At 37.2% G+C, this 15,778-nt stretch overlaps 1 protein-coding gene across 1 annotated transcript; it reads left to right on the forward strand.

The window, feature by feature from the left end:
• Positions 1-598: 598 nt before the first annotated feature.
• On the forward strand, positions 599-13,468 carry NOM1 (nucleolar protein with MIF4G domain 1; the record flags this gene model as incomplete). The annotated part of the gene is made up of 10 exons (XM_009579479.1): positions 599-723; positions 1,670-1,865; positions 3,891-4,214; positions 4,710-4,820; positions 6,109-6,276; positions 6,899-7,020; positions 10,812-10,944; positions 11,310-11,441; positions 12,161-12,270; positions 13,291-13,468. Coding segments are annotated over 10 exons (1,599 nt in total), but the record flags the coding sequence as incomplete, so codon positions are not given.
• Positions 13,469-15,778: the final 2,310 nt, after the last annotated feature.

The raw sequence follows: 15,778 nt of genomic DNA on the forward strand, positions 1-15,778 counted from the left end.
ATGCTGGCAGATAATACCCTAAAGCGCAAGGCATGTGGCCTTGTTTCTATATATGAGATCAGCAAATAAAAGGAACAAAACGGTGGCACTACCCCAGCTGTAGAGTTTAAGAACATGGTTAAGCACTTCTGCTAAGAGCAAAGAGAGCTTATGTTAAAATTAATATCTGTTGCAAACTGAAGTGTTACTTCTGGATGATCCCAGAGGTTCTGCCTGCCTTAGGTCTTGTAGCACGGTGGAGGAGAGGAGGCCAAACGGGTCATTTAGCCTGCATGGCACTAACTTAAACTGTTAGTACGTCTGCAGCTGATAAAACCTGGTTAAACCAAGACCTAAGATGTCAAGTTTTAATAACAATAACTTAAAGTTTCATGTAAAGGGAAGAGGTTTTTTGCTGCCATCAGGTTGGTCATAAGCGATAACTTGTTGCATGCTTCTTCTCTGTATGAAGTTGTTCCTTTGGCATTAGTTATTAGATGGTAAAATACATACTTAACTAGAAGTTTGGTATATTAACCAACTAGAATTTTATATATGTGTTCAAATATTTAAGATACAAGTCTCATTTGGTATCTTTCTTTGTTGTTTTCCTGGTCAGAGTCATAATCACAGTGCTACAAAGTATGTTCCCCCTCAAGTAAGGAAAGCTCAGGAGACACTAGATGACAAGAAAAGAGAAGAATTGGGAAGGCTGAAGAAAATGGTGAATGGTCTCATTAATAGGTAATGTAATAAGGAAAGTCATTAATCTTTCTGATTCGATGTGACAGTGCTCATCATTCAAAGAAAAGTGGCCAGGATGTGACTTTTCTCTTCACAAACTGATTTTAAGTTGGCAATCATGTCTGCTATCCTTAATAATAATTATCTTTGTTGATATAAATTCTTCAAAGTTGGTCGTTACAGAAGTTGAAAAATCTAGAAAATAAATTTAGGATTGGGCTGAATTCCACACAGCAGTTGCCTGCAAGTGTTAGGCATAATTCACTAGGTGTCAGTTGGAGCATGTCTGTAAAAAAAACTCATAGAGTGAGTTATAACTCCCCTCCAAACCCCATGATTTTCTTTTTTTAATTAAATAAAATTAAATTTCTCCAACACTACAACTGAGGAGGAGCAACACTTCAACCTACTGAAGAACAGAAAAAGTAATTAACACTTCCACGTGTTTTAATTTTAGAGTATTTTTAAAATAAGAAATCTATTGGCGTTTTCTTTTATCTATGTTATCTGTAAAATGCAGACTACAGTATGCAGTTTGTTCAGTCATTTAGAATTTGATATACCTTATATGTTAGAAAAGTATGAGGTATTTTCGTACTTAATTTTGCCAAAGACTGTGATGTGCCATAGTTAAAACTGCTAAGAACAGTGCCTGCTTTCTTAATAAGTCTGTTCAGTGTGACAGTAAGCACATCGACAGTGCTTTGTAAATGTTTTTACATGTAAATATTTTCCCAAAAAAGCCCAGAATTAAACATATGTTGTATATTTTTAGTTTAGTGAACACAGCAAAATACAAAAGGTCCCTTCCAGTCATCTTTTCAATCTTTCTTCTTAAGCCAAGCTAGTTTCTCTAAAAAGAATGGGTTGGTTGTTGGGTAAATTGAAAATTGTGGAATTGTGTAAAGAGAAGAAAAAGTGAACATTGGATTTTGTTTCTCAATAGATTGAGTGAACCGAATTTGTCCTCCATTAGTGGACAGATGGAAGAGCTCTACATGGCCAACAGCAGAAAGGACATGAATGAAACTCTGACAGATATTCTCATGAATGCTTGTGTTACTGCAGTTGCCATGCCTGCAAGACTGATGATGGAGCATGTCCTTTTGGTCAGCATTCTTCATCATAATGTAGGAATTGAGGTAATTCTTGTGGTTGGGACTAATTTTGTTTAATAATACATATTGTAGAGTGTTTTCCTTGATATTTTATTTGAATTGCCTTTTAATTTTTGATTGTGTGTCACTAAAAAGCATCTCTAGTTGAATTTCATCAGTATTTGTAGCTTATTTGCTAGGTGTCCACAAGTGAAAGGGACCAGTCTGTTGCTCTATCTGATTAATTTATTTCCTCCATGAGTTACCACTGGTCAATTATAAAAACATCAGTTTCTTCATGAAAATCTTTCTGCATCCATAAAACTGAATTTTTTAAGCGTCAAGTTTTCTCCTCTTTAATTACACTAATCCATTTCTGTTCTCTTGGGTATATGAGGGTATTGTTCTTGAACGATGTGTATTCAGATAAGGAAAGTGCTACAGTTACAGAAATCCTTTTACGTCAATGGAAAAAGTCCTTTTTTAAGCCTAATCATGCAAATAATCAGTGGAATTAACTAGGTATATCAATGACTCCAGAATATCAAAAACTTCAGAAAGCATGGCAAATTTTTTGGAGGTTTTTCTTTTGTGTTTTTAAGCGTGATGAGTGATTGAGATAAAATATCTCTTGCTTACTGTTAAGAAGACGCTGAAACTACTGATGTCAAAGGGAAGATTTTAGCTGATTTCAGTGAAATGTCTCTCAGGAAGCCATGTTCCCATCAAGTTACATTTTCTTTCTACATCTCAATGCAAAAGATGCATTGATGCAAGTTCTTCAGTTTGTCATATAGTAACCTGAATGCAGTCTCTGAAACCATATTAAATATCAGGATGCAATTACAGCAGCTTTTTCCATGCAGCCTTGCTATTAAATTTTTTTTTTTGTTCCTCTTTGCTGCTTGAAAGGCAGTTCTGACTGCAAATATAATGTAATATTACAATGCTGTTTTAAGAAGAGAAACACAATCTTTTTAGAAGTTGAAACTTTGGAGAATACCTAGTAATTAGGTTTTAGATATACTGATAGGTGTTAGAAATAGATGATATCCAGACTGTGTTTTGTACTACCGACTCTCTTACATAGCATCTTTGAATCTAAGACTGTAGCATTAAACCATAAAGCCCTATTATTTCTTCTGTAAAATAAATGTAGAATATGCATTACACGAAAGTGTGATAGCACAGCTGCATTTAAGATTAGTTTGAGCAATGCAGAAGTTGGGATTCCAGTAATTGTGTTTATGCATTTGTGCAATATGATCATTGGATAGTTAAAACCTAAGCTGGTTTGTAATGCAAGTCAGTGCTGCTCCTGGGACTTCCAGTTTTCATACCAACCATCAGGAAATGTTAGCACCATGATAACGGGGGGGGCGTCTTGTTCAGCAGTAATGTTCATTACCTACCTATATTTTGATATGCTTTCTAATTCCAATCTTTAGCATCGGTTCTCTCTTCACAAACACAGAGATTCCAAAATTTCTTTTCCCAACTGTACCACTGACAAATGGCTGAGACTTATCCTGACTTCAAAATCAGCCTAAGCTCATGCTCAGCAACTGTGAAAACTTGGTATGTTGGGGGTTGTTTTACAATATTATTTTTTACCCTCGTGTTAAGGATTTTATTCTGGAATGCTGAACTCTGTGATGCATTTGGTTTCTGACATGCAGCTTTTACTGGATGAATGACTAGCAGTAACAGCATGCTAGCCTGACAGCTGGGAAGATGCTAATATGTGTCCATGAAAATTCTGTAAACAAATTCTGATGTATGTGTACTGTAAGTTCATAACATTTGCTCTTCTTGCACAGACTTTAAAAGGCAACTGGATAGCATATATGAAGTGTAAATAACATACACTTTCAGAAAATGTGACACCACTTAGATATTTGTATATGTAAATGTAGAACATCCATATTGGTTGAGAGGAGTGACAATATTTCTTTAAAATTAATAGTGGCAGTGCCCCAAAAATGAATGTTTTACAGATGTCTGTAAAATCTACTTACGGTTAACTGCTGGATTTTTCCCCCCCTGCTGCCTTAATGGAACTATTGCCAGGTCGGTGCTCACTTTTTGGAAGCCGTGGTGAAGAAATTTGATGAACTCTGTAAAAGTGATGCTGAAGGGAAAGAATGTGAAAATCTGCTTGCCTTGATTGCTCATCTGTATAACTTCCATGTGGTTCATTCCCTGCTGATCTTTGATATTCTGAAAAAGCTTGTTAGTGCTTTCACTGAAAAAGAGATTGAGTTGATTTTGTTTCTTCTGAAAAATGTGGGCTTTTCCTTAAGAAAAGATGATGCGTTGGCTTTGAAGGAACTGATCACTGAAGCCCAGAGGAAAGCAAACACAGCAGAGAAGAAACTTCAGGATCAGACTAGGGTATGTGTGTGTGTTTTAAAGATTTTCTGTTCTGAATAGACTTTAATAAGCACTTGGATACATGTGTTAATTTACCAAAATGTTTTCTGATGCACTCTATTTAGATTCTAAGTTACCGTTAGTGTTCAGTTGTTGCATTCAGTTGTTTGCATTCTTCTTGTCTATCAGTTCTTAGGACACAGACACCAAAATGCTTCTAATGGTCGAGACTAGAACTGTTTTATGTCTTATGCAATGGACAGTGCTTCTGTTTCATGTACACTTTAAAAAATGGCCACTGAGGCATGGTGTTCAGCAGATTAAGCTTTGAATTGAAGGCTGAACATGTTAAAGTAAACATCCTTCTCTCTATTTGTATTCATGTAATCTAAATTTTGATATATATTGCCAGCTGAGCTGCTTATTCTCACAGAATAGTAATTTCAAAGTACACTCTCTACTTTAATAAAGAAACTCACAGCACATAATCCACAGAAATATTTCTTTTCCCAATAGGTTCGTTTTATGCTAGAGACTATGTTAGCATTAAGGAATAATGACATGCGTAAGATTCCTGGTTATGATCCTGAACCAGTTGAAAAACTCCGCAAATTGCAAAGAACACTGGTGAGAACTTTCTTGACATATGCAGTATAGCTGTTCTTAAACCAGAAGTAATTATTTGTATTGTATGTTGGCTTGATGGGCTATAGTATTTTTTAATTTGTTTAACAGTCTGAAACTCTTGCGGACAAAAATCGCTTCTTAGATCGTTAATTATTATCTCCTGTGTCCAAGTTTAGTCAGCAGTCAACCAGCCTTCTGCAGAACAGTTTGAGAAAGGACATAATACTTAGCCAAAGACTTTGCCTCAAAGTCCTATACTTGAAAAAGAGATTGTGGGGTGTTTAATGATTATGCAGAAGAAATGAGTCATTATGACAAGTTCTTTTTTCCGTAGATTTTGGATGCAGGCACCCGCTCCTCACTTCACCAGAATTATTTTGGAAGTCTAACACTTCTGAAAACCTGGATGTTTTTTCTTTTTTGGTTTTGTTTTTTTTTTTGGAGGAGAGAGGGCAGTTTGTCTAGAACAACCCAGTATAAGATGCATGAAAGTAATTGTCTCTTTGGATTGAGAACGAATTCATTTTCACAAGACTTGAATCTGGTTTTAGAGTCCCTCTATCTCCAACCTGAAAATAATACTTGTCTACAACGCCTAGAGCATCTTATTTGCAGAAATTTGTAAATGCAGGATGTGCACATCGGTGATAATAGGCCAGGCAAAAATAAGCTAGGTAACCTAGATCTGTAGAATTTCCTCTCTTAAATTTTCACAGTCCTCTTAATACGCTTCTAGCCTCTTTTGTTGCAAATTCGTATTTTGTTTGAAGAGTTTAAACTTTGTGTTGTTTGAATTATACAAAACTTAAGGCAGTTTGTCATGTCATTTTATTTGACCACAAGTGTTCAAAAGGAAAATCATGACCAGATTTTAAGATGCTGCAACTGATTTTCAATGTCAGCATCAAGTCTGAATTCTAATCAAGTTTTGTGATTGGAAGATGGCTACTTTTTAACTGATTGTCTCTTTTTTACATAAATCAAGAGCTTCTAAATGTAGCTTTAAGCAACTTTTTGTGTTTGAGAAATTAGAGCATATGGGAAACTTGTAAATTCTTTTCACGTTGCTGACTGAAACTAAAGACTGTGGGGGGAGAGCGTATGAAGACCTTTATGGAGATTAAGTTATTTGTTTTAAAGTAATTGTAATTAATTAAAGTATTTGTTGCGGGGGGGCGTTGTTCTTTTGGTTTTTGTTTGTTTGTTTTGGGGTTTTTTTGTTTGTTTGTTTTTTAAAAAGAAACCTTCAAATAAAAGCTTTTGGGTTTTTTGTATTTTGTTATTCAAGGTTCACAACAGTGGTTCTGGAAAAGAAACTCAGCTCCGAGTCTCCCTGGAATCTCTCCTCAGTGCTGATCAGGTTGGTCGCTGGTGGATCGTAGGGTCATCCTGGAGTGGAGCACCAATGATTAATGATACAAACAGCAAGCCTCAGCAAAAACTGCATTTAGGAAAGGTAAATCCAAGAAGTGCTAGTTGTAAGTCTAAGTGTTCATGATCTTTTGAATATTCTTCATACAGGTGAATAAGTTTGTTTCGGAGCCCACCAAAAAAACCTTCACAGACTCTTGTAAGACTAAGTTTTTGGACTGTAAATTCTGCTCTTACATTTTTCAAAATGTTGTACTCATGCGCTTCATAAGGGCTGTTACTGCAAATATTATGGTATAGCTTGTTTTTTCTTATCCTGTGGAATTGCAAAAATAACTTGTTATGTAAGTGGAAGAAGAGACTTGACCTAAAGTGGATTTGCTAGTATGAATTCTGACAGGTAATGTCTATCCATGGGTGGCATATATCTAAACTGATTCTAAAAGTAGTGTGCTGGGATGGTCATGGTGACTTGCCTTAGAGAAGCATGTCTTAAAAATAATTGGCACAATTAAAATGCATTAAAATATATTTCCCTAGTTAAAAAAGCTCCTGATGATGCCCATGCCTCTGGACAAAAACTCAGGACCTTTGGATTGATGCTTCATAGTTTACTGGAGATCTTCATTAATGGTCTTATTGGAGGCTGCACAGAAATAGCTTTTTTAAAGCAAGCTTAAATAAAATAGCATTTAATTTTTTTTCAGGTGAGTTCAAAGATAATGGAGCTTGCTCGTAAGCAGAGAATGAACACCGATATCAGGAGAAGTATTTTTTGTGTCTTGATGACAAGTGAAGACTTCCTAGATGCCTTTGAAAAGCTTTTCAAGTAAGTACAGACTAGCACAGAAGACAGCCTAGAACTAAGAATAGCATTAGCTGGATTGGAAAAATAACATTGCTGGTCTGGGTTTAAGAGTACTTAATTGATAATACAATTAAAGTGCATAGCTAAGGATCCATGTAGGGTAAAAGGGTAGAAGAGGGGACAAAACCCTGGTGTAAGGACTAGTAGGGGGCAGGCAGAATTGACTGTCAGAGGAAAGGAGCAGCCCCTGTTATTGTCACTCATATCTATAACGGTGATTTACAGCATCTTTTGACTTAAGAAGCCTGTATCTTTTTGCATTGAAGATGTGCATCCCGGTCTAGCAGATGGAAGTCTATTGCAGGCTTGCTTCCTTACAGAGGCAGAGCAGAAGCGCCTTCAGAACATGTCTTGGTTGAGTCACTGGATTTCCGTACTACTGCCACTTCCTTTACTTCTTGCCACCTTGTTAAGCCATCTTGTAGGTCTCTGTCCATACTTGCATGACCTGGTAGTGTTCTAGCACCTCCACTTCCCTCTTGCAGAATTTATTAGCTTTGGATTTGCTCCAGGGTCACATTTCATGTTAAGACCAGTTTCCTTACCGCTTTGCAAACAGCTCTTTAGAAGAAGATGTGATCAGGGAAAAGCTAAAACTAAGCTATTCTTTGTGTTTGTCAGAATATTAATTGTAAGTCTATAGTAACTGGGAGGGGAGAGATCAGGTCTGAACTTTTCTGTTGCAGCCTTGTAATTCAAGGGAATTGTCTTACCAGGATGGCATGCAATTATTTAATTTGCTAACCAAACCAAAACAGACTTTGTAATAAAGTCAACTAATATTTGATTAAATGCCACTTCTGCAAAACACAGCTTGGATTTAAGACTGTGATGGAGTCATTCCAATATCTTAATATGGCCTGTTCAATTAAAAGAAATTAGCTGCTGGTGCTGCAGTTCTTGCCAAGACCTGCTAGTTCAATTTGCAAATTGATCCTTGACTCTCATCTGTGCTATTTAAACTAGTATACAAATCTGTATACATACAGCTTGGCAGAAAAACCTGTCTGCAGATTGCTTGGTGTGTGTTGATACTGATTTTTATACACCAAACTCAGAGAGGAATTCTCAAATCTGCCCACATCTGTCAGAATATAATGGAAAGTACACAGAATTTTCAGTGAAGGAATTAACTTTAATGTGAATGTGCGTTCCAGAGTGTATGGGAATTTATATTCCTATGTTTGATGTCAGTCTCATGAGGAGGAGCCTGAGAAATACATGAAGAAATATTTTAACTGCGCTTGTTGGTTCGTCTGCTGCTAGATCTATGGCAAAGTTGAGGTGTGGTTAAATGGTAATTTAAACCATTTTAAACCATGCTGCTATAGTTCTGCTTGTCTTTCTCCTCCTTACATCAAAAGAAAGTAATTAGTCTGAAGCCAGAACAGCTCCCTGAAATGGCTCAGGTTGTGATTCCAGAAGCGTCAATGTAAAGGGACTTGGACTGGGAACATCACTGGAGGCAAAGAGAAGAGAGTGAGAGTTGGTCTATTTCATCAGCTGAAAGGCCGTACCTCCTTCACAAACCACAGATTCACACATGAGGGGGAATGAATGCTTCTTAAGTTTGATGAAGAGGCAATTTTTTAAGTTATTTCATAGAGATGAAGAATTTGAGAAACTTCCTACGAAAAATTGAAACTTGTAAAAGTCTTAGATATCCTCTTGTAATGTGGTGTGTAGTTCAGGATAGCGAGTATGTGACTGTATCTACTAAAATCGTTTGAACTGACTTTTAGAAGTTGTGTTTGAGTATTGCTATTTTTCATCTAAAGGCAATGGTGGTCTTGGGCTTCAGCTGATGATAACTAGCCTAGTCAGAGGCAGGCTTCTGCTGGTGATAAACAATCTACGTCAGAGGCAGTGATTCCATATACAGGGGGAAATTCTTAAAGTGATCAAGACATACAAGTCCATGGGAATACTGTAACTCATGAATGATTTAATAGGTGAGATTCTTTATCTAAGATTATCAGTCTTATGAAATCTGTACAGATTTATGGTGAAGCTCAGCAATGAAAGACAACCCTGACTCTTAAATTTAGATGTCTAGGAATGCTAGGTCTGAAAAGAGAAAGTACTGCTAGGTCTGTGAAGAAGCGAAAGTAAGAACAAAATTGAACATCAAAGTGCTGATTTACTTGGTTACAACCATCTGGTGACATGAATACTTCCTAAATAAGCAAGTCATCATAGAAGTGATGATGAACAAGCAAAAGGAGAGTGTGCCAGATTAGTGATCGCAATGTAACTTCACAAGTCATCTATTAAATGCATGTCCGGTGGCTGAAAACCTGCGTATTTTTTAAAAAAAGTTTTGTTGCTCTGTAGTAAAATCAGATAGCACTTGGCTGATGGGAGAGCAAGCAAATTATATCACAGACACGCACTTACAGTGCTGGTCTCTTTTGGAGAAGCAGACTTCTAAGTTTTCACCACTCATTAACAATCAGCCTAGAAATCATTCCAGATTTTCATATTGTAAAACCTTAAATTCTGGGGGTTTTTGGCTGAAAGACAATATTTTCTCTGTTAATCTGGTATGTGTCTGTGATCAAATGCAATGGCAGATGTCTGGAGGCGTATACAAACGAGGGATATTAGACTCAAGCGATAACAAACTGTACTCTACAGACTGTAGAGCAAGTTCCAGTGGAGTCAAACTTAGTTAGAAAATACACTTGAGTTATACTAATGTCATATGAAACTTGAGCTTGAAGCAATGAAAAGAATTTTGTTTGACATTTTTCAGATTATAATACGAAGCATTTTTCATTTTAATTGGTTTTAATGCTGCCAAGCATTTGGCAGCCCTGGAAGCTAAATCATATTATTCACAGAACAGGTGCATTGCGAGTTAGTTACCATTCCCTGCCAAAGTGTCTCAGCCCTCTTTTAGACTGGTCAGTTGTTCAGTCCTTGGCCTTTATTCTGAGGCCGCCAACATAAGTACTCATTGATACTGACTGTTTTCTTCAGGCTTTTTTTTTTTTTTTAGGGTGGTTTGAAATCACTGACTGCATCCTCTTAGGCTACTGTCAAACAATAATGAATTTCAAGTATTATGTAGCATGGAGTTGACCTAGAGATGAAAAGATTCATATCACCAAGTAGGGAAAACATCTTAAAATATTCTCTTATCCCTAGTAAGTACCACAGAAGTGAAGGGCCCTGGACATGTTTCTCTAAATAGGCTTATACTGATCCGAGGGCTGTTTTTCCTCCTGTGACCATAGATACCAGTGTGAGATAACCACAACAGGGTCCTACAGTTCTTGTTTCACTATTTAACCTTTGTATTGGTACACCATGCAGCAGTGCTTGCTGCAGTACTACTGCTATGTTCAAAGGCACAAGACTCCATGATGACAGGGCCCTCCTCTGTTTTTCTTCATGGAGAGCTACAGACATGGAGTGGGCTACCTTCCCTTCCCCAGGGGGTAATTATACTTGTATCATTCCACTTCTTGGATGGATTGAGGTCTTGCTTTTTCAGCCACTCCTTTAACACCGATAATATAGTAGCATTTCCATATTGCCATACCAGGATACTGATTTAGCCCACAGTCTTAAGGGTTTGAGTCGATTCAGTGTTTTAAAGACTTTGTAAGAACTTTCTAACAAGTAGAATTTAATGTGGTGGTTGGAGGTTTTTTTAAGCCGTACTATGGGATGTTGACTGTAGCTCTTGCTTTGTGGCAGCAATTTTTTCCGTACTAAATGATTCTCATTCTCTTGCTAAATTTTAGGCTTGGACTGAAAGATCAGCAGGAGAGAGAAATTGTTCATGTTATCCTTTATTGCTGCTTACAGGAGAAGACATATAATCCCTTCTATGCATTTTTGGCTAACAAGTTTTGTGAATACGAAAGACGATTTCAGGTGAAGAAAAACCTGTTTCTACTTTGTTTTAGTGTCATTATTGTGGTTAGGAAGACAGTTACTAAACACCTGAGAATGGATGCATGCCTGTTAATATCTTGATCCTGAGGAAAAATTCTGCTGGTATAGCTATGCGTTCAGTGAGGCATACTCATGGTCAGATCTGAATAGGAAATAAAATACTGCAGAAGGTTTGCTTTCCTCTGTTTTATGAATTTTAAAAGAATTGAACAGTCTGATCAAGCATCTCTGTTAATTAACAGTGGGCTCATAAAGAGTAGAAGGTCGAAAGTTTTTGTTATGTTGTTACTTGGTTAAACAGTCACTTGATTTGTAGGATATTTTTTTTTTCCTTTGACACCTAGGTGACATTTCAGTTTAGTATTTGGGACAAAATCAGAGAGTTAGAAAATCTGTCAGCCGCTGCCATCTCCAACTTGGTTTCACTGTTGGCTCACTTATTAAGGACAAAATCCTTGCCACTTTCAGTTCTCAAGGTTGGTGTGTTTTCTTTTCAAAATACTTTTGGGTTTTCCTTGCATTTGCTAGTTCTATGGAAAATGTATTTTCTTTGTTACCTAGCTGGTACTTTAGATGTTTGTGGCCATAAGCTAAGACAAAACTTGTTCTAAAATTACCAAATTAACCCCATTGATCATGGTAATGCTATGATTCGGGGAAAGGGGAACCTATGGTGACCCAGGTGTACAGAAAGTCTACAATTCTATATCCAGAGCAGTTGTAAGATTATTTTCTTTAGAGTATCCAGAGTTGGAACTAAGGCCCCATCATTAACAGACTTTGTCAGTGGATTCTGTGCTATGTTTTTTAGCTAATGTTGATTTTTGTTAGACCAGAAAGAAATCTACTGAGCACTTGGATTTCAGAATGGGGAGTCCATAGAATTTTATTAGAAGAATAATTGAAATGTGTTAAACAATTATATGGATTGTCCTAGGTACTTCTGAAGTATTTATCTAATTGGGAAATTATATCTGGTATTCTGATACTAGTAGAGAGGTTATTCCTTAGAAACTTCTCTGCTTCCTTATTGATTGGCTTTTGGAGGCAGCGTTCTTGGCTAATTCTATTGTGCCAAACTTAAAACACAGTATAGATGGGAGGTGAGTTGGTGTGCTAAAAGCTGTTCATTTAGAAGAGAATTCAGCTGTTTGAAATACTTGAATTAATCTAATTCTCCCTATCTCTCCACTAGGTAATTGAATTCAGCGAACTAGATAAACCCAAAGTCCGTTTCTTGAGACAAGTATTAAGCATGCTGTTAATCAAAACAGATGCTGAAGAGCTTAGTGACATTTTTGTGAGGTAAGTGATCAGAGAGATCTCCAGGGAACCCTTGGTGAGTAGTAATTAAGGAAGTTTGCTTATTTTTTTTGGAATTATACAGTGCCTTTTCCAAAGATCAGCCATCCATCCCTTAAAAAGTAAGCTCTTCTGGGTGAGTGGGGGGAAGCGTATCATTTGTGTGTTGGTACAGGCTCCGACACAGATACAACTGTGAGAAGTGTTATACAAAATAAGGCTTTCAGATATTTAATGTATCATTTTGGTCACAGGATTTTCATGAGCACAGCTCTGTAATGACCTGCTTTCCTTATTGCTTTACCATCTTTGCAGTGGGATTCACTCTCCCAGCAGTCTTTGCTAGAAGGTGTCTTTAGTGTAAGAAGGAAAAATAAATAAATACTAATGAGGGAAAGGTTTGGGGGAATTTTTTTTTTTTTTTTTTAAATCAACATTGTCTGGAAAATCTTATTTTTGTATATGGGACAGGGTTGCCTGGAGAGGCTGGGAAATCTCCATCCTTGGAGATGCTTAGGACTTGGGTGGATAAGACTCTGAGCAGCCTGACCACACCTGGATGTTAGTCCAACTTTAAACAGGAGGTTGGACAAAATGACCTGCCGACATCCTTTCTGACTTAAATTATTCCGTGATTCCATGATTTTGTTGTATTAAATTTACAATGTCACATAAAGTTAGAAGAAATTAGGTGATGATGTTTCAATCATTAATGCTGCACCACAAGGAAGTTCAAACATGGTGTTTGCCTCATTTTTTGCTGTAATGTAATTGTTTACATAAAGCAAGTCTAAGGCTCCAATACTGCATTTTATTGTTGAGGATCAATTGTATGTTGAGTGTGTTTGGGCTGTTTGCCAAGCCAATGTAGACTTATTGGTAATTTGAAAGCCTCTTCAGAAAAGCTCCTTTTATATGTTGCATTTTTTTCTACATCTGTATTTGAAGAAGGTAAAGAAAAAAATTAAGAAACTTCTGAAACAGTAGAAGACTAAATGCTGTTTTTGATCTGTATCTTTACAGGATATCTGACAACCCCAAACTGGGAATGCTACGGGAAGGCTTGAAACTCTTCCTTACCCACTTCTTACTGAAAAATGTACAAGCCCAAAAAAGTGCTGAAGAAGCTAGCTTATTGAAGGAAAGAGTTGAGCTAGCAACCAAAGCTTTGCAAGCAAAAGAACCCAAATTGAAGCTATAGTTCTGTTTTTCTAATAAAACATATGGAAAAACTAGGTCTGCATGAAGATGCAAAGCTTTGTTAGTCTTTCAGACCCAAATTAATTGAGAATGAGGAGATCCGTGTTACTCCAAAGGATGCATTTTTTGATGTAAACAGTTACTTTTCTCTATACACCAGCTACAGGTTTAATTGAAGGTGATGCAAGGCCTTCTGAAGAAAGGGAAGATATTTTTGTCACGTCCCTTTTTAGTACAGGTGATTCATGTTGATAGTTAGTATCTGCAGAAGATGTTGAATTTCTCTTCTATGATACTCCCAGTCAGCAGTAGTGTTCTGCATTGCATATTCTAACCTTTCATTTAAAATAATAGTGTAATACTGACCACTGTATGTTAAAGAAGCAGCCTTAACCAAAGGCTTTTAATAACTAATCATTGTGCTTGCCTGAAGAAACAGGCCACTAGATGGCAAAAGTACTGGTGAGTCAGTTTTGGAAGAAATATAACTTTTTTCTTAGAGTGTTGAAGTTATCCGCTAATTCTGTGAATTGTTGGCCTGGCTGTGGGTCAGGAAAAGATCTTCAGTTGGATTCAAAGCTGTAGTAAAATGACTCAAAGATCTGACTTTGCCCGATTATATTGGGTTTAGAGATCACAGCATGGCTTTATTGCTCTTTTAGCCTGTTTTTCGCAGCTTTAAAATTGGAGTTGCCTAATCACTTGTGTTAATCAAATTTTTCTAGGCATAAAGAATAATATCGGTATGAGTCTTTAATAAGACAATACCCTCCTTAAGAATTTGCTTGCATTTTCCATTCAGATGTTTAAAAAAAAATTATGTACATTTCTTTCTGTAACACTCAGTGTTAATGGTTTGTTTCTTTTCTCACCTTACCACTACACATGAAACTGCAATTTTTCTAAAGGCTTTGCTGTTTGTATTAGCTTGACTGTAGCTGGTTTGCCGGGAAGGGAATGACCTTAAATTGGGGGGAGGGGAGGAAGCACTTTCTCATCTGCAATATGCGCTGCATCTGCATAATCTACCTGTGCTAGAGCTGCCAGCCCTGTTTCTATAACCAGGCTTGCCCTCTGCTGTTCAATAGTCCGCTCACTTATGGTGCCTCCTAATTACATTTGATACCAATTGATCTATTCAACTGCTTTGAATCTGTCCCTGTTGGGAAAATTTGCTCCCAGTAGGCATCCTCCAGAAAATTTTCAGTTCTGCAGCAAGAGAGGTGGACAAGAATTTTTATTTTTTTTTTATTTTTTAATCAGAGTTGAATGTAGAATACTCTGCTTGCTCAGTTGTATGAGTAATGTTTTCAGGCAGACTGCAGCAGCCAGGCAGCTGTTTTTTTTTACCTTTCCTCTGTTGGAGAGGGCAAGTTGCAGGGAACAAGGTGTCCTGGGGGCAGAGAAGACCCAGTTTCAAAATCCCAGGTTACGGTAGCATGGTAACAACTAACACAGAAGAGACTGCTATCAAAAGAACAAAGCAAGATGCTTTCTTCAGCCTTTTTTGTACCATTGGCAGCTTTTAAGCATACAAAACTGGTTATTTCCCCTCAGTTACATCTCACGCAACTGACACAAGAGGAAAAAAATTTAGTTAAAGTATTTCTAAAATTCATACCAATTAACAGAAGTACGGGCAGCAGAAGAATTGGCGCTGTATTTTGATGGATACAAAAGTCACAACTTTGAAGAGTGCATTCAAACAGCTCCCTTGCAAACAACTCTGCCAAACCTCGTATTTTAGTTTTGGAGGCTGGACTAGGGAGAAAATCTGTGCAAGGCCCTAGAAAGTGGCTGCTGTGGAATGCGTGGGACCTTGGTGAGTAAAAATTGCTCCCTCTAGACTGCAGCAACCACCTAATTAATTACTTTTCTGCAGGAGTTTAGGTAGACCCACCATTTCAACGTGTTTCTGTTTTAATAACATATAAATGGAAACACATTGCTCTAGCTGGGAGGTTGAGGCAACTTTCCTCTTCGAGATAAACCTTGGAACATCTTCTTTAAATTAAATATGACATGCTGCCGGTTCCTTGTTTGATTGCCTTGCTTGGTGATCAGAATTGACCACCCTTTGCTGCCCGTGGAAAGATTGCCTAGTGTTTTATGGGTCCGAGCCTATTCACTTGCTGCAGCTGCCTGAGGCAGTGTGATGCAGGTGTTGCTATGCAATTAGAGGAGATGGTTTTAACCTTACAGTCTAAAATTACAATTGCTATTTTTTTTTTAAACTGTGACTTGCATTAGTTATTATTTATCCCAAACACCTAGTATGTTTTGTTCAAACTTATGGTTATTAGAGCCATTG

The sequence above is a fragment of the Fulmarus glacialis genome, unplaced genomic scaffold (assembly GCF_000690835.1).
Source record: "Fulmarus glacialis isolate BGI_N327 unplaced genomic scaffold, ASM69083v1 scaffold39836, whole genome shotgun sequence".
In the NCBI taxonomy this organism is placed as follows: Eukaryota; Metazoa; Chordata; class Aves; order Procellariiformes; family Procellariidae; genus Fulmarus; species Fulmarus glacialis.